We start from the raw sequence: 24,449 nt of genomic DNA on the forward strand, positions 1-24,449 counted from the left end.
CGGAGAGCCTCTTGGCTCAATGTAATGTCTTGGGAATCTCAGAGGTCAGGGCCCTTTAACTTACGGCAGGGACCAAAACGGTCATTATAGAAAGAAAATTGAAAAATGAGATTTTGAATGATAATATCTGTGGCATTGAAGATGAATATTGTTTGAATCCAAGAAACAAAATAAACCAACAAAGGCTGAAGACCAAAGTACTAGTTCGAATCAAGCGAGGTAAATAACAGTTAAAAGATTTGGGAAGAACATGGCCACTTGTATGGTATGCAGCATGCACCACCAAGACTCTAAAATGGACGCGCGCGAGAGAGAGAGAGAGAGAGAAAGAGAGAGAGAGAAGAAAAAGGGCACCAGACTAGAATGTTTAACATTTCTTCTTTGCCTTCGTTGTTATTAATGATGGTATCAAGTGTCTGTCTATACATGAATGAATGATCTGGTGGAAAAATTCCACGGCAACTGGCTAATTGCCCTGACATTTATCTCCCGCTAAAAAGAATTCCCAAAAGACTACCCAATTCCCAAAATTGGATCTAAAAGATAAAATGAAAAAGCCTTTCAATACTTACAATCAATGTAATATCTACAAAAAAGAAAAAAAAGAAAAAGAAGGGGCAGAAATCCCATTCGCACTTTCAACCGCATTACAAGCCTACTTCTCTATAGAACTCTCTACGAGGAGCTACAAAGAGGCTAATGTCCGTGTGAACCATTCTGAAAGGCGTTTTATCTTGTCTAACATTTCCACATTCTTTGCAAAGTAAGATTCGGCATTTGACAGCATGACCTTGGCGTCATGCTTCAATGCCTCCATACTTCTATAGTAGTTGTTCTCTAATCTTGCCTGGATCACTTCGAGAGACAACGCAACAGGAAACCTGCAAAAATTTCATAAGTCAACATTACATTTCAAAATTCTTTAACAAGAGAGAAATGAAGGTTTTCATTAGATACCAGTATAGCACAAGTGTATGTCACAGCATGCACTGAGACCTATATTAAATAGGACACATTTTCACCCCATACAATTAGCAACATATAGAACGAGTTCCACAAAGATAGACAATATATACCTGTTTGTAAAATGTGACTTGTCTGAAACAATTTTCAATTTTTGAACTCCATAACGATCCTGAAATGTTCACAACAAATTAAGACAAGGAAATCCATAGCAAATCAGTATGAAAGGAAGTTTTCTGCCTATATACCTGGGCTTTGTTGCCTGACTGCTCTAACTTGGCAAAAGCAGACAGCAGCTTATTTCTGATCTCATTATCGATGTGTGGTTCCTCCCATTGAGTATCAGTATCAAAGAGTTCCCAAGGACTATGATTATGCTTTTCTCTGGGGTCAGTCTTGTACTGAATAGTATACCTCTCCCACGGACTATCAGGAAAATCTACTGATTTGGCCTGCGAGGACGTTATCCGACCATCCCACCAACTACCATCTTCTTCACCTTCAACTTCATTTCTCCACCATACTTTGCACTTATCCCTGAAGGTCCATTTTTTGGCCATAGCAGCATCAAACCGAGTCCTTTCAACAAGAAAGTCCGGGAAGCCCATCACTTCAGGCAGAGTCAATTTAAAAGATTGTTGGTACACATTGGAATCCAGATCTACAAATTTAAGTATCATTTTACAGCAGCACTCCCCAGACCCTGCAAGTGAGGAATACTTGAGGTCTTCAACTTTACAAAATTCCACAGCTCTTATGATGCCCTTCATGTATGTCCAAGGGCCCGGTTCTCTTGAATTAAAATAATCAATATACTCTTGATGCCCCTGAAAAGTAGAGGTTCATAGGTAAATAACTGAGACCATTGATCCTAAAGCACCAAGTCACCAACCCCCAAGAAAAAAAAAGGAAAAGGGGGAGGGGGTTGACAAGAAGATGATAAATATCAGCAACAATAAATCATGTGATATATTGCTTAACAACTAACCTGTCTCAAATATACAACTTCATCCCCTTGCTGGGGAATATATCGGGAACCCTCCTCATGTGTTGATAACATTAACCATGATCTTTTTTTTGCTGATTGATGTGACTTCCTTCTATCCACTGGAATTCTGTCATGAACATGATTACTGGCCCTCCTGTTTCTAGTTGACCTCAGTCCAACAGTAATTCTTGCAGTTGATCCCCAATTTTCGGTAGGGGGTTGACAGCTGTGAGTGGAATTATTATGGGTACTTCTAAATGTATTCCCTGATTCATCTCCTGGCCCTGACTTGAGACCATCACTGACATTGTCTGAATCATGTGTAGATTCCTTCAGTCTAGTGGACCTTGTCCTACGAGCCCCATTAATAAAGCCTTCTTGAGAGTCCAGTCCTGCAATTATACTATTGTTGCTAGCATTTGAAGTGCTTTCCCCCATGCCACCACTATCAACTTCTAAATTAGCCCTACTCCTGTGTGATTTTGACCTCTTGTAAACAGCCGCATACCTTTTGTTTGAATTCAAATGCAACTCCTGTGAATCATGTGCCAGGGACAAGGAAATTTTATCAATCTGAGAGTCCGATTCATCTTCATGATCTGCATTAACTCCACTGGTTCCTTCACCATCAGGTGCAACGGGATCCTGTTCCTTGTTTGAAGGGCTTTCATGCCAACCATTGTTCTGATTTTCTACCAAAAATCTCATTTCCTGCTTGGAAGGACTTTCAGGATCCTCTAAAATCCTTTTCGACGATATCCTTAACTTTGTTGAGCTAGGCGTGCCTCTCTCAATTTGCTCAGGGTGGTGATCAGTCCCATTTTTGTACGGTAAAGAGGAGATTGTAGTATCCTGAGCAACCACATGAACAGATTTTGGTGACTCACCTTTAAATTCCTCAGAGGTACTATCACCAATATCTTTACCATTCATTACTGCCATCCTGTCGATATTATCCCCAAAATTTTGGATTTCTATAGTAGGGGGGGATATCATAACACTATCCTGTTGAGTTTTCATGTTCCCATCGACGTTATTCTCTTTTTCACCTTGACCAACTTGACATACATGAGATCTGTCATATGCATCTGATGGCATTACTTCACCAAATCTCAGACGCTTGGATGTACGAGCCTTGACCCCTCCCCATCTAATTTGGCCATTACTGTAAAATTCAGACAGGTCTAAATGATCTTCAACCTTGTCTAATCTCCCTCTCCCTTTTCTTTCTATAGTACTGCAGCTTGCATCACCAGAAAAGTGCCCTTGATCCTGAGAGCTTGTATGGTTCCCATTTTCTTCATAGGCCTCCTGAGAAGCTTTAGATGATGATCCCACCAGATCAGCCTGGTAGTTGCTTTTATGTGATATGCTCCTTGGAAGTACAAGCTTATTTGAATCCCGAATAGGCAATTTGAAAATCAATCTCTTCCTGTTTCCATCATTGAAATGAGATTCAGGTAATTCACAAGGTTCAACAAGATCCTCACAGTCATCCAGGGACACTTCTTTTCCTTTTAAATATTTGCTTTGCTCGTTTTGCAAAGAACTATCAGATTTATCACTCTCAATGATCGAATCTTGTAGAGAAGATTCACTTTCTGACAAATTATCTTCAGAGCCATCTTCGTCTTCACCATCTGTAGATGTTCCTGTGATTTTTGAGAACAAATTAAGTGCATTGCGTGCAGCAGCCCTTTGAGGTCTCAAAGACTTTGATGTGGATTTCCTCTTTGAAGCTTTTCGGCCATTTCTTGATTTCCTAGTTCTATTAAATCTGTGTGGATTGCCATCACACTCATCCAGATTCCTCCTCTTAACACGCCTCCCAGAAGAAGTCATGATCTCAACCTGAAAAGGGGGAAATTAATTCAAGCAAATGCTAACAAAAGTCTTAAGTTAGAACTTCAGTCTTCCAAAAAAGGAAACTTACTTCTGCCTTCTGTTTTTTCCTCTTCGATCGACGAAGGCCATCCACTGAGTCCTCATCCTCACTGTCTTCTGCACTGCACTCTGGATCACCAGAGGAAATTGAACTTAAACTTCCTTGCTCCCCTCCGGGGAAAAAATCTTCGGTAACATTGTATTCTGAATCATTATCTTCACTTTGCACTTCATTTTCTGGTTCCCAATCCATGGCATCTACAATTTCAGGCAGTGGTTCAATCGATAAATCCAAGTCTGCCAAAGGAAGCATTTGGTAGTCCGGATCTACACTGAAATCAGGCCCAACAGCAAGTCTCAATGAAGAAGGATGCCATTCTTTACCCAAAGCTCCTAACCGTCTTTTTTGGTATGCAGTCTGATAGGGTTCTGGGTACGGCACCATGTCTAGCATTTCAACCACATAACAAGTACTTGAGATACTGATATTGTCACAGAATTCCATAAAGAAAATACATGTTAAATTCAGCACTTAGAGTTGAGTGAACCTGAGCCACAAAGAAGATCTTCCATATTCCGTCGGTATGGTGGAAGCTGAGTTTCCTGAATCAAATGTTGTCATGCTTTAGAATTAAGAAGGGATAGTAAGAACATGATGTATCAAACTCTTTAAGTGTTTAAAAACCCTGTATCTGTAAGTTATAAAAGGTTTTCTAATCCACTCATCTAGAAAAAAGATGTTGCGAACACTATAGTGTCAATCCTGAGTCCTAAGTCCTGTTTATACATCCATATTCCTATTCAAAATTTATAATGAAGTATGAAAGTTACCTATCATGAAGTATCCTACAAGCATCAGCATTAGAAACAGATGCTACCTTAGAACTAACTGTGGGAGTAGGGGGATCCATGGCTGATTACCAAAGAAAAAGGAATGCCACATAATCAAAAGGTTGTTCTGGTTCCAAACACAAACCATGAAAAGGCACTCTCTCAAAATAAATAAAAAAAAAAAAAAAAAAAAACTTAGTTTACAAAGAAAGAGAGCTAAGGAATAGAGGAAGAGAGTCACTAGATGTGAGTCCCAAGCCCTATCAAAAAAAAAAAAAAAAGGCCCTCTCTCTCTCTCTCAGACATAATATACCTAGTATCCATCCAATTCTTTCTGTTAGTCACATAAACCTAGCTCTCTCCCTCTCTATCTCTCTCCCACACATGCACACACACATTCGCATAATATTTCTTTCAAGTGCGCATGTAGAACCAAAATTTGCATTTGATTTAAGAAGTTCATTGTGGTAGGAAAACTGTTCAAAATCAACATACACCAACTGACCAACCATAAACCAATGATAAGTCATTTCCTAAAGAAGTGTATCACAATTTTAGCACATCATTTTTTTCTAAGCAATAGAACTTTGAAAGTACAGATAAAATTGCATATATGGAAAATCACCAACACCCAAAGTTGCAAATAAACAACTAACCTGGTCAAGTGCATTTCCAAGCGTATCATAAATAAGGGGTCGATAATCACCAAGGAAGAACTGTTATACAAGAGCACACAAAACAAGCATCAAAAAGAGATGCAAAAACCTTATATTCTTCTTCTTCTTCCTTTTTTTTTTTTTTTTTTTTTTTTTTTTTTTTTGTAGAAGGGTTCCCACATTTTTTTGGAGTGGGAGGGGGGGGGGGGGTTGTTTAACAAAATGCATTACTACCTGATCATATTTGGCATCCATTTGGGACTCGCCTTGGCCAGTGTTTAATATATACAGTTGACCAACATCATCTGAAAGTATAATTGATGTCCCATCCCTGGCAAAATAGAGAAAAGTTTCATTAAAACAAAAAAATCAACAATGGATTTACAAGAATAAAGAAAATTGCATATCTAGCAATATGAAGATTGGTACACATTTCTAGGAAAGAAATATTTCAAGAGTTAGCATCTCAGAAGGATTGTAGAATATAATATAAAAATGTCTAATTACATAAGAAGAATGTAACAGCAGGAAGCATTTCAATCAAGGACCCTACTATATGAAATAATAATCGAATAACTTCTTTCTGGGTCAAATTCTTTTGAGTTGCAAGCACAGATCAACTCAATTAGGAAATCCCTTAACCAAATTACTAAGGGCTGGCAAGAAAAATTATTGTCATTCTGCCCTATCTATGGCCATGCATAATATTGGATCACACACAATTATAAAATACATATTTCCAATATTGCAATCAGCTTGATAATAATCAAGTGATATTGCTTCTTTGGCCTGAATCAAGGAATCCCATAGATACGATGCAAAACAGATCTTGTCAAAGCTTATGTTAAAAAAAATACATTAGTTTGGTTTTCTTGACTACACTTTAGTTGGGATTAGAGCTTTAGTTTTTTTTTTTTTTTTGATAAGTAAGAATGTTATATATACGAAAGGCTACTCTATGCATGAATAACATAGAGCAACCCTAGAAAATACAAGAAAAAGAAACCAAAGAAAAAACAAAAATGAAAGCCAATCAGCATTAGAGCTTTAGTTTAATTTAGCTTATTTTAAAAGATTTACATGGTTACATACTATCACAGAAAAGATTAAGACCAGCCATAGCTATCAATACTAACCACTTTCCAAAATATATTTCTTATTTTCTTTGCTGAATCTTTTTTTTTTTTTTAGTGATTTAGAAGATGTCGTCTTTCTACCACAAAAGACTGAGTGATTTGACACGAAAACAATCAGGGAAAGGAATTAGTCATCTATTGCAACAATGTATCCTGATATCTATAAAGGTAGGGGATATAATTCATGAGAATATTGCAAGTCTCCATTGGGCTGCTTTAATGGTAGACTTTACATACTCTTTCGCTTATAGTATCAAGTATGTGGTAGAAGTGCAACAAGAAGCTCATGAAATGAAATATTGTAAAAAAATACACACACACACATACACATACATATACTCTGTTTCACCAGTTGAATTCTTACACTTACATTACGCTTCCAACTCCACTAGATTCCTCTGTCAATCTCATCTCCTAGAGCAACACCTCATTTATTGTGGTCTTGCCTTCCTTTAGACCAAATAATACTATATATATACATATGTATATACTCTTGCAACATTTTTTTTTTTAATACAACAAGCCTTGATCCCAAATTTTTGGGGTCAGCTATGGTCCTAAGTAGATAAGTTAGGTCGGCCACATGTATTCTTTTCCTCTATTCTATTCTATCTAAAGTTATATTCTCTGTTCATCCTTAATTGAAAAGTCCGTTTTAATAAATTTTACTAATGTTATTTGGGTCTCCTACCTTTTTTTAGTTCCTCAACTTGGATCAACTTATTTCTTACCAGTGCATTAATCGCTATCCTCTAAACATGACCAAACCTATAGCTCTCCCTCGTCTTTTCATCAATAGGGACTACCCTATCTTTAAGCTGATTTCCTCATTTTGAACCCTATCTTTCCATGTATTTCCACTTATTCATCTTAGCATTCTCATTTCAACTACACTCATTTTATAAATATTTTACTTCTTAACAGCCCAACATTTGGTACCATATAGCATAACTGGTCTTACAGCAATCTTATATAATTTTCCCTTTACTTAATAGGTATCTATGATCACACAATACTCCTAATGTGCTTCTCCACTTCATCCACCTTGCTTTTATCCCATGAGTCACATTCTCTTCAAATTTGTATATCTTTATGAATTATTGATCCAAGATATCGAAAGCTCTCTCTCTTTATATCTCTTGACCATCAAAAAGGAAACACAAAAGGGAACCAATGGACTATACTAGATTAATACCCTAAGAATCCATCAGATCATACTACAGTGTAATCATAAATCATCTTAGGTCTACTCTCATCCAAAGATTAGCCAATAAAAATAAGGACTGAACAAACTGAGTTTTGAGTCCCTATTCCCAAAGGGACAGCATTCATAAGCTCACATTTAACAAGAAGGGACTGCATTCCAAAAACTATTTCCAAATATCTTGGAGTACCAATGATGCCTCATAAAATAAGGAGGCAACACCTCTCAATGCCTCATAAAATGAAAGCACACTAAAACACCCACTACTAGTAAGTCCCCAAACCAATTCACCTTATCCTCCATAGCCACACAAATCCCACATACTTTCAGTGCCATTAACTCTAGCCTAGCATTCCCACATAGATATTTTCCTGAAAAACCATTTCACAACACAAGGGACCTTTTACATTATTTGATCTGCAACCCCGAAATTCATATATCCACAACTTTAGTCCATAACATAACAAATTCTAGGCAGCAATATTCTACAAAAAATGCAATGTCCTAGATTAGTTAGATATCAGACCTTTCCTATGTCATGATCTCTGACAAGCAAGCCATAAGCTGAATGCTCTAAGCTCCCACAGAAGTAAATCCTGAAGAAAACTAACTATAATGCCAATAGCTGTTTTACCAATTAAAGTAATCATCTGTCATGCCTCTTTCCATGTGCAACCATTCTCTTTAAATATAAACAGTTTGAGAACTCACAAAACAAACTTAAAAGGCAAGAATGCTTTTAATTGGTAGTTAAGAATTTCTTTAGGGCACATTTTCAAACATGTGCACCATATTTCAATAATTATCAAAATTCTGAGGACAGGATCTCATATGCATTTACCAATAGCTAGGCCCATGTCTGTACACTTGCTACCTCAGTTAGAACAAAGGTTTCAGAAATTAGCCATGACATCAGCCAAGTCTTAGTTAAAAGTTCATCTAAGTGAACATAGAAGATTTGAAGCTAAAATTGCTTAAACTAGCATAATACTATAGTAAAAAATTTCTAGATTGAATATCATTTACAGCTGCCATTATACAGAGACGAAGTATGGACAGTATTGTTCTAAACAAATAAAAGAACTGAGAGTTAGCCTAAATAACAGGTTTAAAATTTGAAACCACTATAGGAAATCTTACGAATACCCTTGCTTAGCAGAAACCTTCACTAAAAGGGGAAAATTTGTCTTGAAGTAGCGTGTTAAAGCATTAGAAAGAATTGCCAACTGATAAAAAGTCCCAAAAGCACAAGAGAATCAACATTTGTATGCCAAAATCATAAATGGCAACAGTGATCTCTACATCCAGAATAAAGACTTCGACCACATTAAATCAAGAAATGTCTAGTCAGATAACAGTACAAAAGTTAGGAGCAATTTTAATGACATTTAAGAAAGCAAAACATAAAGGGAAGCACAAACAGAAAATAAAATACTTCCTTTCAAATTTGAAAAAATATGTAAGAAAATATAAGGGAAAAAAAGCACAGGCAGTGTGCTAGAAGCGACAAAGAAAAACTAAGTAACAATGAAAGTACAAAAATCAAGCATATCAGGTAATGAAATGAAAGAAAAAACACCCGAAGCATTTGCCCAATCACATAAGGTCTGAAATAAAAGAAGCTTCAACTCATGAATCAATCTCTCTATCCCTTCACCTTCAAAAGTACGTGTATTCCTTTCCCTCCAAATGACCCAAATAAAGCAATGAGAGATCATTCTCCAAAGTACCTTAGTTCTGAGTCTATTCCAAAGTACCTTTCAAATTTGATTTTAACAAGTGCAGAACTAAACTGAAATTTCAATTACATGAATAATTTATACTTCTAGTACACATTTATTATTCACTTACGGTGAAAACTTCCCATCTACCAGCTTGAAACGTGAAGTATCATATATCCGGATAGGTGTACCTTCCCATATCTAAAATCACAAAATATGAGTGCTCAGAAACATAGAAAATCATAAGAAACTTCAAGGTGATTAAAGAAACTAGAAACTCACATCCCACACTATGGTTTTTCCATCGTAACCAGCGCTCATAGCTATCCGTGGGTTGAAAGGATGAACATCCAGAACATATGTCTATAAAAAGACAAGTTGGTAGTCAGAATATCTCTGCATCATATGGTATGCTTCATAAATAACAGAGAAACCATCTTAATACGCGTACTTAAAAAGAAAAAGCAGCAGCATAAGCCATCAAGAGATGATGGTAAGTGGTAACCAAAAACTGCAGGTAACTAGAAGCTTGTTGGTTTTGAAAGATTATTGGATTACAAAAGGCCCTCCAAAGCCTAAGCTAATGGATGCTCAGAAATATAATCATTAATTAATTTTAACTATACCACTCAAATTGGCCTCTCATATGTTGACCCTCCATGTGAGCACGTGGCCCCTCATTGGGCTAGGCATTCATGTCATTGTAATTTGGCCTTGATACCAATTAGCTAGAACCTCTAAACTTAGAGAGAACAAGTGTCTTTATTTTTTTTTTTTCCTTTTTCTTTTTTGATAGGTGAGAACAAGTGTATCTTTCTAAACATTTCCCCCTCACATGTGACCCCTCAGACGTGGGCCATCCGCATGCTGAGCCCTTCAATGATGGGACCTAACATGTGGATTAGGAACTTCATTGGGGGGGGGATGAAATACAATTTGAACACATAAACCTACACCCTGGTACCATAATAAATTACCATTTTCCCCCCAAAACCTAAGTTTATGGGTGTGGAAGAATTTAATCAATTAATTATGTTCTATCAAAGTTATAAAATGTTTTAAAAATCCTTTCACAAATAGCAAGGCTTGCATGGTGCAAGCCAAGTGTGAATTTAATGTAACCTCACAAACAGGCTATAAGGCTTGGACAGACAAATGCTTCCAAAGTCGTGACACAGAATTCAACAATAGGACATTCCATAAGAGAGAAAAAAGACAATAACAGGATGTTGGGCAGAAAACTCATGTTGCTAAAAGTGAGAGGCACATAAGCTCTGAGCTACAGGCACTTTGCTTAAGCGCACTTTTCCCAACAGTGCAGACAACATTTGCATAAGTTTAAGGACCAGCATAAGAGACTGGTAACCAGAAACAATATGCAAATTACAAAGTTGAGTCACTCACTGGCAATAAAGGTTAAGAGAAGTCCTACTTCCTCCTCATACCCTGTTATTATTACCATTCATCTAATAACATTTTTTTTTATGACAAGGAAACCCCTCAAGGTATGGACCTGTGGGACCACCCCCACTGAGCAGGCATCAGGTAAATTGCAAAATGCCTCAGCTAGGAGTCAAACCAGAGACTTCTGGATTTATAGTTACTCCAGGCACTCTCCCTTACCGCTGAGGCAACCTGGGTGGGGGCAATATAGTGATCTAATAACATGGGAGGGAAGGCTGGTTTTAAGGATTTAAAAGGATTTAACAGGAGAAAAAGCTAAAGCATTGTTATTGCCTAGTAAATACCAATGTTGACAAGAAGCTATAACATTAACAAGCACTGGGCAAAAGGGGAACTTAATAACATCTGTGACCGTTAAAAACTAGGGCAAAAAAAAGTAGCACATGGGGCACTTTTTTCCATCTATCAAAAAAAGTGAGATCACGAAAATGATTAGAGTACTCAACACATAAGTCATCCTGACTTGCGGATAGGTTAAAAAAATAATAATAAACAGCAGAATCAGTTCCTTTCCTTCTGAAAGCAAGATAAAACAATAAGAATCAGGGAAAAAAAATTCCATTACCAAAAGATAAAACCACTTACAGATTCAGTATGACCTGTCAAAGAATGTACTAAGCTACCATCAGCAGCATTCCAAACACATATTCTGCAATCTGCATAACAAAAAAAAAATCCTATGGTTAAAAATCACAGCTTATATCTCCACCAAACAAGTAAAAACAAGAGACCATACTGCTGCTTACTCCTAGTTATTAGAGGTATTCAAACATAAATTCTTGAGATTTTCATATTACACGTGCAGAAGTGCACATGAACAGACTAAAAATTAAATACATAAACGTATGAAGTAATGCTTTATTCAAGCTGCACGCAAGATGGGGGAAAAAAAAGAACAACAATTACAATTGAATACAGCAAAGAACCTTAAATGAAAATGGCGGCTTCTATTTACTTCAGACTGTCCCATCAGTCCCCACATTTATTATTAGAAAATCAAACAAAGAATGGTACCACACCATCAGGTATCTATCACCCACAATTTGACTCCTTCAATACCACGAGGATCAGATAATTGAGATGACTAATCACCCAAGATCCTAATCCTCAAAGTTTTGAACTCAGAGGACACAGCCATGAACTGGACTCACCCTTCTGAAACTACATAAAAGATCCATTACTGTGGCATGCTAAATGCCACCCCTTATGCTGAACTCATAATTTACTAGTCTTCAAACTGTCATATCCATCCCTATACAGATCAAGCAAATAAACCTGCTAACCCATTGAATGATATTGTTCATAAAATTAGAGAAATTTTATAAAAGAGTGCCACATTGTAAACTAAATCCTAGAAAACTTAAAGTGAGACTAGTCCCCAACGACTATAATAAAATTGAGGGCAAGGAATGCTCTGTTGTTCAAGAGGAGTCCACAATTAATTAAACCAATAATGACCAATCCAAACAAAAAGAACATTCTTGTGTTTGAAAAATAAAATGGGGAATGCTCTAGAATTTGAGGAATGGGACCAATGAGCTCTAGCTCAACTTGCATGTTCTCCCCTCAAAAGTTCTAGATGGAGTGTGAGATTATGGGTTCAAGACCCGTTGGGTGCATGTACAACTTACTAATAAAAAAGTGAGGAATAGGGTAGTAGAAGAAGAAGAAACCCAATGGTGACCATCGAATCCCCATTTTCTCAGAGAGCATGTGCTAATTGGGACCTAGGATGCATGACATGGGTACGGGTACAATACAACGACACGAGCAATTTTTGAAAAACTATAACATGATATGGCAAATAGGACATTGTTATGACATGGGTACGGCACCCCAAATGAAGTGTTAGTCCTTCTAACTCCAAAGCACAAGCAGCCTAGAAAGTGAAGACATCAAAATTAACATCATAATGCACTTTTCTCTAGAACTATCTCACACAAACCACTTGGGGAATCTATACTCAATGGATTCATTTTCAGTTGATTAACTATAATCATCCATTCAAGGAAGTGTCAGCAACACATACCAAAACACTAAGAGAATTAAATTAAATAACAGCAACAAGCAAGTTACCCATGATAGCAGCAAGGACAAAGCGATTGTCTAAGCTCCAAACAATCATATTAACACCACGAGGAGTTGGAAGCATTCTCTGACGAGGACCCCCTCGTGAAGGTTGAGGAGGCATTGGTGGAGGTGGAACTTTGAGATGATAAGCTCTTGTCCAACGGCCAGATTTCCCCTGAAACAAGATAATAGAAGCACAAATTTTTATCTAAAAATCACAAATCAAACACCTAGTCAAATCACCAAATTTAACTTCACAGTTTGGAAGGGACTTGTTAGAATAATGGTTAAATCATTAAATTCCCAATTTCCTAATAGTTTAAGCTATTAGGATAGGTAATTGTTTATCAGCAATTATGTCACTCATTGTCTCACAACAATAGATTTTAGAAGGGTGGGGGTCGGGGAGGGCCGCAAGAACAAGAAAGTCCAAGTCTTCATTCATGAGAGCTTACATGTGATCTACGTGATCTGGGAATCCAAATAATTGCACTGCCATCACGAGAACAGGTAACTATGTTGTCGTGAGTGAACCTGCAAACATACAAACAATGCAAATATTTCTTATATAGCTTATATCAAACCAAAGCAATAATATTTAACCTATAATGCAATATTAAAATGGGAAGCTGAAGGGAGAACCCACATTAAAAAGAAGGATAGACCATATAACATTCAATTTTAACTCCCCAACCCCAACCCCTAAAGATAGAGTACTGGCAGAGAAACAAAGAAACATACCAGGAATTCCTAAATTTTGGAATATTCTCTTCCTTAGAGGTGTCAGACATAGTAAATTTAGATGCTACAGCACATCCACTGCAAAATATGGAGTAACATATATATCAGCATGCAAAAGTTTATTAAAGATAATTGGCAATGTACCATGCCAATCTAACCTAAATTGCACATAATTGACATCATTCTCATGGCCAGATAACACATCTATCTCATGATTTGGTTGGTCCAAGTCTTCTGCATTTGGTTTACAAGCATTCCACACCTGCAAGCATATAGTTCTTAATATAAAAAACCTTACATCTATAGCTACACTTCACTCTGAATACTAATGCAGTAAAGAACTAAAGATTGTGCAAAACATTTACATTTGCTTTTGTAGAAAGTTGAAGCAATATAAAGTATACGCAGAAGACATTTACAAGATAAACAAGAGCAAATATGTTTAACATACCCTGGCAAGAGTGTCAGAGCTACCGGTAACAAAGACAGTTCCATTAGCATTAAATGCACAACAAAAAATTTGATGGCTCTGTGGAACACTACTTGAGGATGGACCATTGTTCTTTCCTGCAGCCAATTAGTTATTTCAAACTTTTTACACCAATGAAGCAGACATCAATCATAAGGACACTTAAAAAAGGCAAACTAACCAGCTAGAGAATCTGAAGGCCTTGGAACATATATCCTTGGACTGAACTGGGAATTCCTAGCATCCCATATCCTACATGTTCCATCATCAGATGACCTGCAGAGGACAAGGATACACAAAGTAAATTACATTTAAAATAAATCAATTGACAGAAGAATGTGTAAAGGAATTTTCTCCTCCACAGCAAACAAATTCCATAGCCAAAGGAATTCATTGTTTAAAAAAAAAAAAAAAAAATTAAAGGGGAGAGAGATTGCTTGATGGTAGCAGATACTATAAAAACATAATAAAACAAGACTTCAGAACTTCACTAAGTACAAAAAAGAATAGGACTATATCCCCTAGAAATGAAGAAAAACGAAATTTCATTACGGCAGATGAAGGGTCATTAATCACTTCAACTAATGCGGAAACTGAATGCATCAGTTTAAAATACTAAAATTTAACAAACAAATATAATGAGTTTGAACCAAACAGTGGTTTCAGATGCTATTCTACAAAAACTTAAGAAGGAGTCATTACCCAATGTCAGACCCACAGTCCTGGGAGAGAAGAATTGGATACAGTCCTAACCTTCAGCATTTTAGTATGTAAAATGGCCACTCTCAAGAATTAAACCCAAGCACTAGCGCTTATCAGCCCAAGGCTTTACCATTTCCCTGGACAACAGACTTTTTTTGGGCGAAATTTAAAAAAAAAAAGATAGGCTGCCAATGATCCACTTGAGAATAGAGAGAATTGCTTGCGATGGTTTGGTCATGTTTTAAGGAGTGATTAATACATCAATGAGAAAGTGGGTTGTTCAAGTCTGGGGAACAAAAATAGATAAAGAAAGACCTAAAATAACATTAGTAGAAGTGGTAAAAAAAAATGTCAAAGTGACAGAGAACACAATTTTGGATAAGATGGATGGCTGAAAAGAATAAATGTGACCAACCTTTAAAAGAGCTTGAGAACCACTTTTGGGAATTCTATATTAGCCATTAAGTCCCAATATGGGAAAGTTTTATAACACTGTTTCAGAAACAACTATTTCCAATGGTACTAAATGTTGGGCTGTTAAAAAGAAACATACTCATAGAATGTGTAGCTAAAATGAGAATGTTAAGATGGATAAGTAGAAATACACGGAAAGAATGAGGAAAACAGTTTAAAGATAGATGAAAGATAAGGGAGTCACTTAAGATGGTTTGATCATGTTCAGATGAAAGCAATTAATATTTAATACACCAGTAAGAAAGAGTGACCAAAAATAACATTAATAGTAGTAGTAACAAAGATTTGTTAATTAAGGAAGTAATAAAGAGTATGGCTTCACATAGAATAGAATGGAGAAAAAGAATATATGTGACTGATCCTAATTGACCTGTTGAGCATCCATAGCTGACCCCAAAAAAATTGGAACTTAGTCTCTGTTGTTTTATATACTGTTACAACAAGAGGGGAATGGGGGATTTGAACCATGGTTGTTCTTGTAAAGATCAATCAATGCCGCTGAGCTATAAGGCTCTCGGCAATCAGCTTCTAGCAATCGATAGCAACAACTGTAATATTATGCAGTGTAACTACCATGCTACAGGGTGAGTGATGCAGGAACAAAATCCAAGAAATCATCCAAAACCATGCTAGCAGATTAGGTCAAGTAATTTTTGCTCCTTACCACAATGCTATTTTCCTAATATAACCAAACACTTAAAAATATTTTCCTTTTCCGGAAAATAGCATTTCCGGAAAATATCTATTTTCCGGAAAATATTTTACGGCAACCAAACGGACCCTAAGTACAAAAAAGAATAGGACTATATCCCCTAGAAATGAAGAAAAACGAAATTTCATTACGGCAGATGAAGGGTCATTAATCACTTCAACTAATGCGGAAACTGAATGCATCAGTTTAAAATACTAAAATTTAACAAACAAATATAATGAGTTTGAACCAAACAGTGGTTTCAGATGCTATTCTACAAAAACTTAAGAAGGAGTCATTACCCAATGTCAGACCCACAGTCCTGGGAGAGAAGAATTGGATACAGTCCTAACCTTCAGCATTTTAGTATGTAAAATGGCCACTCTCAAGAATTAAACCCAAGCACTAGCGCTTATCAGCCCAAGGCTTTACCATTTCCCTGGACAACAGACTTTTTTTGGGCGAAATTTAAAAAAAAAAAGATAGGCTGCCAATGATCCACTTGAGAATAGAGAGAATTGCTTGCGATGGTTTGGTCATGTTTTAAGGAGTGATTAATACATCAATGAGAAAGTGGGTTGTTCAAGTCTGGGGAACAAAAATAGATAAAGAAAGACCTAAAATAACATTAGTAGAAGTGGTAAAAAAAAATGTCAAAGTGACAGAGAACACAATTTTGGATAAGATGGATGGCTGAAAAGAATAAATGTGACCAACCTTTAAAAGAGCTTGAGAACCACTTTTGGGAATTCTATATTAGCCATTAAGTCCCAATATGGGAAAGTTTTATAACACTGTTTCAGAAACAACTATGTCCAATGGTACTAAATGTTGGGCTGTTAAAAAGAAACATACTCATAGAATGTGTAGCTAAAATGAGAATGTTAAGATGAATAAGTAGAAATACACGGAAAGAATGAGGAAAACAGTTTAAAGATAGATGAAAGATAAGGGAGTCACTTAAGATGGTTTGATCATGTTCAGATGAAAGCAATTAATATTTAATGCACCAGTAAGAAAGAGTGACCAAAAATAACATTAATAGTAGTAGTAACAAAGATTTGTTAATTAAGGAAGTAATAAAGAGTATGGCTTCACATAGAATAGAATGGAGAAAAAGAATACATGTGACTGATCCTAATTGACCTGTTGAGCATCCATAGCTGACCCCAAAAAAATTGGAACTTAGTCTCTGTTGTTTTATATACTGTTACAACAAGAGGGGAATGGGGGATTTGAACCATGGTTGTTCTTGTAAAGATCAATCAATGCCGCTGAGCTATAAGGCTCTCGGCAATCAGCTTCTAGCAATCGATAGCAACAACTGTAATATTATGCAGTGTAACTACCATGCTACAGGGTGAGTGATGCAGGAACAAAATCCAAGAAATCATCCAAAACCATGCTAGCAGATTAGGTCAAGTAATTTTTGCTCCTTCAGTGGGCATGCCCCTTACTGGGTATGGATCTTAAGAACAGTAAATAATCAAATTTGTAAAAACCAAAAAGAATAATTCAAAGCAATTAATAATTAAACTTCAAATCAAAAAGAATATACCACAAATCTACAAGGTCAAACAGAACATCAATTTTTTTACTGCAAATCAACAACGCCACACATACATATATAAGTATTTAAAAACAGAAAGGACCAGCCTTACGATAGAAGGTTGTAAATAGAGTTAGGTTTGGGGCTAAATGCAATAGCAGTAACAGCTCCAGTATGCCCCTTCAGGACTGAGATTGGGAACCCATCAGGCAAACGCCACTATCAAAAGCAGGAAATAAAAGAGTCAAATAATCATCAAGTATCCAAACACAGGGTGGGAAACAATAGGGAAAAGTGCATATATTAACAATCATATCTTACAACTCGAATGCTACAGTCATTTGAAGACGATGCCACCAAAGCATTGTTGGAACTCACAGCCAAATCAGTGATATCACCCTTTTGAGCATAAAATAAGATATTAAATATAACAAGATATAACAAAATGAAAAATCTCTCCTTTGTTCTTTCTCTTTTGGTTCTAAATGTAACAAATGATCAAATGATGCAAAGGAGTGTCCTATAGACCATCCAGACTTACTTCATGTCCACGGCAACTGGCCAAACAATATGCAGTTTCCATTGACCAGATTTTAACAAGACGATCATCTGAACCAGTAACAACATATCTCCCAGAGCGATCAAACATTGCTACAGGTTATACATGAAGGTAAAACCATCACTAAAACTTACAATAACATTTAAAGGAATTTATTCTTCCATTATTACTTTCTAATAGAGAGAGAGAGAGAGTGGCCAAACTATATATAGACAGTGATAATTGAACAGAAAGTAAAAATAAGCCAATGCCAAAGTAACTTTACTTGATTTACATATACTCCTTTAATAGTATAAGGGCATTGGAGCCTTTGTTGCCCAAACTTTTAGATTAATATTCCTTCACAAGATGGAAGGTATGACACCACGTTTAACATTATGGAGTTAATATTTTTGGAAAATCAAGAATCCAGTTTCCAGTTTCAAGTTTCAAGTTTCAACACACTGGAGTAGAAGAAAAATATAAAATTAGTTAAGCTTGAACTTTAAAGTCATAAGAGGTTTTAATTAGGAGCAAACCTGTTTTTATGAACTGAAAAAAGATAAAAGACAATAACTACAGTAAAGTTTAAGGATTTATACTTAGTGTGGATATCCTCCATTGAAGTGTTATTTCTCTCATATAATAAAGCTTTGACAAAGAACACAAGGAAGCATGAGTTCCACAAACAGATATAATTTGGCTGGTTGAAAGCATAACAAATGAGAGAGCACATACTTGTGAAGAAGATTGTGTCGGGAAAAAAATTAGGATGAAAGTTTTAATTCAGATATCCACATACCAAAACAGTCAAAATCAAGTCTACTTATGCATTCCCAATGTGCTCCAATTATAAAGTCTCAAATAAACTCCATAAAAGTCTCTAGAAGCTTATGTCTAACTTGAGCAGAAATGGCATGCAAAATTTTAATTGTTGTGGCAGTTTAGGGTCGAGGAGTCAAGGTTGTAGCCTAATAGCCAAGCTCCAGAATGACAAGGAATGACAAGGAGCACAAACTATAGCCCATTTCACCAGGTGAGCTTTTTTTTTATCATCCCCCATACCACTCCAAAGAAAGTTTCGTTGAAGTTGTTCAATACAGTTTTCAACCTCCACTGGGATAGGAAAAAGAGAGAAAATAAGTTGGAAGATTGGTCAAAGTACTCTTAATCAAAAGAGGAGATATGAGCTACTTTCCTCCATCAATTGTTTGCATCTCAGATATAGTATGGTCAAGGGTCTTTACATGTATATGGTGGAGAGAGAGAGAATGAGAGAGACCAAAAGGAGAAGAAGAAGAAGAAGAAGAAGGAGAAGGATGAGGAAAATTTTTAAAGAATTTTAAAAATTAGTATTTTTCGTTAAATTTTAGATTAAAGGACATTTTTTAAAATAAAATATATTATAAAATGAATTTTTATTGAATAAAAACATTTTTTCAAAGTTCAAGGAAAAGCACTAGCCACATCTGCATTATACCTCAAAAGGACTAGTTACAATTTAGGCTCCTTGTAGTTGTAAATAAAACTCAGTTCAACCCAGTATATGCCCCATGTGGGACTCGTCACACACCCACGCAATACACAAACAATCAAATTGGGACATCACACAAGGGCTTCTAATTTCAAAATTAAAAGATCAAAGGATCAGTTTAATATTTTCCCAAAGTTCAAGAGGTTTTTTTGCATTTTTTTTCTTTTAAAAGACATAGCACCAGCAGCAGCAACAATAGTAAACTTAGAAAAAATAAGTCTAATGCTAACCTTTGGACTAAAAGGCAAAGCAACTCAATACCAAATTTAACTTCACTACATGCTGTTTGTTGATTATCAGTCCATAACATGCAAGGGATCATCTTCCACATGGATCTAGAATTTAAAATACAGGTCTAAGAGTAAAAGGCATACCACAATATACAGCATTCCTGTGTCCCCTTAGTCTCTTGGTATTTTGCATCTTCTGCACCATGGTAGATGGTTTTGCAATGGCATAACTTGCTGCACGAATCGAAGGGGCACGGCAATGTCTTGCAAAACCACCCCCAATTTCCCTCAAACTTAGCCCACGAACTTGATCGGCTCTCATATGAGGCCATCGCATGTAAGCAGGGGGCCTCTTGACTTCATTGTTTCCTTTGTCCCTATCATCTGAAAAGGATAGGAAGCTCATAATTATAAATAAGTGGCAAAACTACCTTTACCAGCAAAGTGGGTGCAAATATAGCAGTGCTTTTTTGATAAGTAACAAATTTTATTAAACCAAATGAGGCAGAAGTACTTGTAGTAAAGGAGGAGGAATAGAACAGCCAAAACTTCCATACACCAGTGAATGAATAATTTAGATTAAAACAGTACAGAAACTTAATATTTAAGCATGATATACATAAATATTTCTCGTCAATCAATTAAGAAAATCCCAACTTCAAGCTTTGCATGTATGACACACTAATTTATAAACTGCAGTAAAAAGCGAAAACACCTACAGCTTAATAGTGAAAATGAATTCCTCCCAAGAAGAGTAGGCACATCAGCTGCATTTGGAGCATTTTTACCACATATGCCACGTGATGGAGAAGGTGCACTTAGCAACAGCTGCTTCAAAAGCTTTAACAAGTGATCCTTTTCAATGTGAGGATACCTAAGTAAGTATCAATTATAACAGGGAATTAATCAAGGAAACTATAAGGAAAAAAAAAAGTAAACAAAGAAGTAATCTGATATTTAATTGGCCCCTAATTATAACATAACCCACATCATAAACAAGAACAGGATATACAAGGAAGTCTGAATATTGCAAATAGCCGTATCAACTAACTATTACGCTTAAAGATGAAATATAAAACCAATTACCCTTTAACATATTACATACCTCTCCACCAACATGGCGTAATTTAATGGAAAGGACATGCCATCATCATTTTCATCCCCACTATGTGTCCCATTCCTCGAATACCAAGCATGATATCTTCTAGGTAAAAGTTGATGTTCGAGAAGTTCATTCCACAACTGGCCGTAAGTTCTATGACATGGCCCAGCTGAAAGAAAATGCATAATAAGAAAATAAATTTCTCTGTGGTCAACATCCACATCACGCTCCATAGTATGACTTGTATTTGGATCCACAAGTTGAGTCTTCTCATGCCCCTTAATGGAAAATCTCAAAGGTTTCAAATCCTTCTGCGCATCACCAGAAGGGACATATTTCCTAAAGGCCATATTTCCTGTAAGATCTAGAAAAAATTAATTAAGAAATCATTTAACAACCATCAAATGCAAACATAATATATCCAAAAACATATACAATACAAAAGCTAAAACACGCAACTTCTCTCTCTCTCTCTCTAACCTCCTTTAGAACTACATTATATTATTTTTAATAACACACAGACATTTTTTATTAATTTAAAATTGGCTAAATTGCTTCAGGGTAAAAGAAAAGTCTGGCTTCATGGACAAATGTCTGAAAAAGACAAAAGTAGTGAACATCTATCATATTTTTTACACTTAGCCAGACAAAGGAAATTCAATTTTGATAATGTATAATTCTCAACTTGAACATACGAGAGCATGCTGAATGAAACGTTAAAGACACCTCCCAATAACACAACTTGCTAAAGTCGCTAAACTAACCACTTACAAGATCACTAGATCAATTGCAATTAATAATGAAAAATCTAAACTGAATCTCTCATTTTCCAAACTCAAACATGGTTTGCCTCCTGAAATTATTCGATGCACCTAGTGTACTACGCCTTCATTCCATATTAGGTTGGCCCCACTTGTGAGTCCCAGGTCCGTCCTTACGTGAAAGAAAGGCCTAGCACACCTGGTGCACACAATAATTTCTCCTGGACCTCACACTGCTCATGGTTTGTGATTTTTGTTTTTACTGCTTTTGGGGTGCATTGGGTGACAAGAAGGTCTATGTTTTATCTTGATAAAAAGGGCTTCTTCTTTTTTAATAAGTGATTGAAACAGCTATATGGGAGGCACAGGAATAGTTTTATTTGGTCTGTGACTCATTGTGTCACATTGATAATTTGGAGGGAACGAAATATTCGTACTTTTGAAGGAGCAAAGAGATCCGTGGTTAAACTCGAGGCTTCTTTCTTGCGCTTTCTATTTAAACTCGAGGCTTCTTTCTTGTGCTTCTTTCTAGCATGTTGGCAAGGCAGTTTTGGCCGTCATCGAAATGGGTATATATGGCTTATGGTTCCCCATTGCTTATTGTGGTGCCTTTGGAGGGATAGAAATAGACGGTGCTTTGAAGATAAGGAGAGATCCATATCAAACTTGAAGCTATTTTTCTTTAGAACTTTAATGGATTGGTTGGCTGCATTGCAGAACCAATCCTTCTCATCCTTTCTTGATTTCTTAGATTCTTGTAATTTTTGTTCTTGATTGTTTGACCTCTTGTACACTCCCTGTGTACTAGGGTGTTCCATTTTTTTGAGATCAATAAACTTTTACTTATCAAAAAAAAAAAAAAAAAAAAAAAAAAAAAAAAGGGTAGCTTGTGATTATTTACTTGTAATCCTAACTATTAATCAAACTCCTACGAGCAAATGACCCGCCTGCCAGAATCAATTACTGAGTAATCCATATGCTTTTCACCCCTGACGAGTAAGCAGTTTATCCCCAGTCTTTATTACTTGTTCCCCCAACCCCCAAAGAAAAACCCTAAATCCCTAATACCTAACAAACTAAAAAAAATATCTCTTGAGCTTCATTGTTAGAGGCCCTAAACTAAACAAATATGTAAATGCAAAGCAATCTCAACAGCAATAAAAATAAATAAATTCGACGCAAAATGTATCAACAAGCCTAAGCATAAATCAAAAAAATAAAGATAAATTTTATAACAAGAAAATTCAAATTAAAACCATACAATTGAACCAAATTAGTGCTATTTATAAAATTTCAAAAATAAATAAACAGAAATATACAAATTTATATACCTTTTGTAAGTGCCATACAATTGAACTAAATAAGCAATCCAAAGAAACACGAAGAAGCTTTGTCCTACTCTTTCGAAACCCTGAGCTCGCAGAATTCATAATGCATTCTCTGTGACAAACCAAAACGAAACCCTAACTTTTCAAGCACTCAAATTATGGAAAATAAATAATTGAAATTTGAGATAAAATCCAATACGTGCATTCATTATACGATAATATCTCAAGAATAATTCATAAAAAAAAAAAAAAAAAGCATTAATCAAGAAAATTGAGAAGCGTTTCGTTGCAACAAGTACCTTTCAATGGAGATGGACGAAACGACAGCGTTTTGTGTTTGTGTATTCGAGTACTGTGGATTGAGTGATAGTGAATAGGGATCTCTGTAGAGTTTCAGAGATTAAAAAAAAAAAAATTTAAAATTAAAAAAAGAGTAAAATTTGGAAAAGGAATAGCGAGTGAGAACACGCGCTGAGACTTAGAATTTTTGTTTTAGATTCTTGGAGGGAGCTCTGCGAGTCAGGCTTTGTTCTTGGATTTTCTACTTCACAGAGAGACAGAGAGACAGAGAGAGAGAGGCAGAGAGAACGAAGAGAAATAGAGAGAAGGTGAGCGAAACGCAGCGTTTTAAACCTTTTACGCTTAACTCTTCCTGTGAAGATATGCTTACGAAGGAAAAAATATGTAAAATATAAATATATATATCTAAGAACCAAAAAAATAGCGGTGTTGCACGCGAGTTGAGCGCGTATACGGCACGATAAGAACGACGACGTTTTCGTGATCTAGTTTTGGCTTTTGCAGCTTGTTAGTCAGTGCCAATGACAATGTACGTTTTTTTTGTTGTGTGTGTGTGTGTGTGTGTGTATGTGTGTGTGTGTGTTTGACTGTTTGTGTACTTTCATGGGATCGTAGGATGCACATTCAGGGATTTGTCCCCTGCTTTGTTTTGTCCCCCCCACCTCTGATTATTTTTCTGTTTAGTCTTTTTAGAAATTTTTTTAATTTTAATATATCAACATGGAAAAGAAACAATTTTTTTCTTCAAATCTTAATTTTTTTTTTTCAAATAATAAATTAATGATAGCTTTTTTTGCTAATAATTAATACTATGACAGATAGTGTTTGTCAGTGCCAATGACAATATGTCGATTTTGTTTGATTGTTAAACTTGTTATTCAGAAGTGTAGTGGAACCAAAATCAACTGCAAACACAGATTGGACGGAAAATCAAGAGGGGTGTTTGGCTGTGTTATTTAAACAACAGTTTTCGTTATTTAAACAATACAACATATATTTCTACAACACTTTTTTACCTATACGTATTTTCACAATATATAAACAATGTTATTAGAACAACATTACCAAACATACCCTAAAGTGTGACAACTCAATACAATTAATTTATAAAGA

The 24,449-nt window shown here is 35.9% G+C and overlaps 1 protein-coding gene across 2 annotated transcripts; it reads right to left on the minus strand.

The window, feature by feature from the left end:
* Nucleotides 1-359: 359 nt before the first annotated feature.
* Nucleotides 360-23,697, minus strand: LOC112007288 (uncharacterized). 2 transcript variants are annotated; one of them, XM_024039621.2, is made up of 25 exons: nt 23,336-23,697; nt 23,040-23,148; nt 20,951-21,302; nt 20,565-20,719; nt 19,990-20,229; nt 18,085-18,194; nt 17,865-17,942; nt 17,656-17,762; nt 14,309-14,403; nt 14,110-14,225; nt 13,817-13,920; nt 13,659-13,736; nt 13,373-13,451; nt 12,924-13,092; nt 11,433-11,503; nt 9,666-9,746; nt 9,514-9,584; nt 5,557-5,653; nt 5,323-5,382; nt 4,384-4,438; nt 3,885-4,282; nt 1,952-3,802; nt 1,212-1,790; nt 1,077-1,135; nt 360-881 (listed from the first exon to the last, which is right to left on the minus strand). In XM_024039621.2, the coding sequence occupies exons 2-25, from the start codon at nt 23,053-23,055 to the stop codon at nt 686-688; spliced, it is 5,217 nt and encodes a 1,738-aa protein (XP_023895389.2). In that variant the 5' UTR covers nt 23,056-23,148; nt 23,336-23,697; the 3' UTR covers nt 360-685. The 2 variants fall into 2 exon arrangements, with proteins under 2 accessions (XP_023895389.2, XP_065626623.1); XM_065770551.1 differs by having other exon boundaries at nt 20,951-21,311.
* Between the last annotated feature and the right edge of the window lie 752 nt (nt 23,698-24,449).

The sequence above is a fragment of the Quercus suber genome, unplaced genomic scaffold, assembly GCF_002906115.3.
Source record: "Quercus suber isolate HL8 unplaced genomic scaffold, Cork oak 2.0 scaffold_4, whole genome shotgun sequence".
Taxonomy (NCBI): domain Eukaryota; kingdom Viridiplantae; phylum Streptophyta; class Magnoliopsida; order Fagales; family Fagaceae; genus Quercus; species Quercus suber.

What these genes read in the sequence shown, in the direction of transcription:
- LOC112007288 (XM_065770551.1), bottom strand. An exon ending in CCAGATCACGTAGATCACAT is followed by an intron (nt 13,093 to 13,372) that starts GTAAGCTCTCAT and finishes ATCTTGTTTCAG; the next exon opens with GGGAAATCTGGCCGTTGGAC. An exon ending in AAGTTGTATATTTGAGACAG is followed by an intron (nt 1,791 to 1,951) that starts GTTAGTTGTTAA and finishes TCTACTTTTCAG; the next exon opens with GGGCATCAAGAGTATATTGA.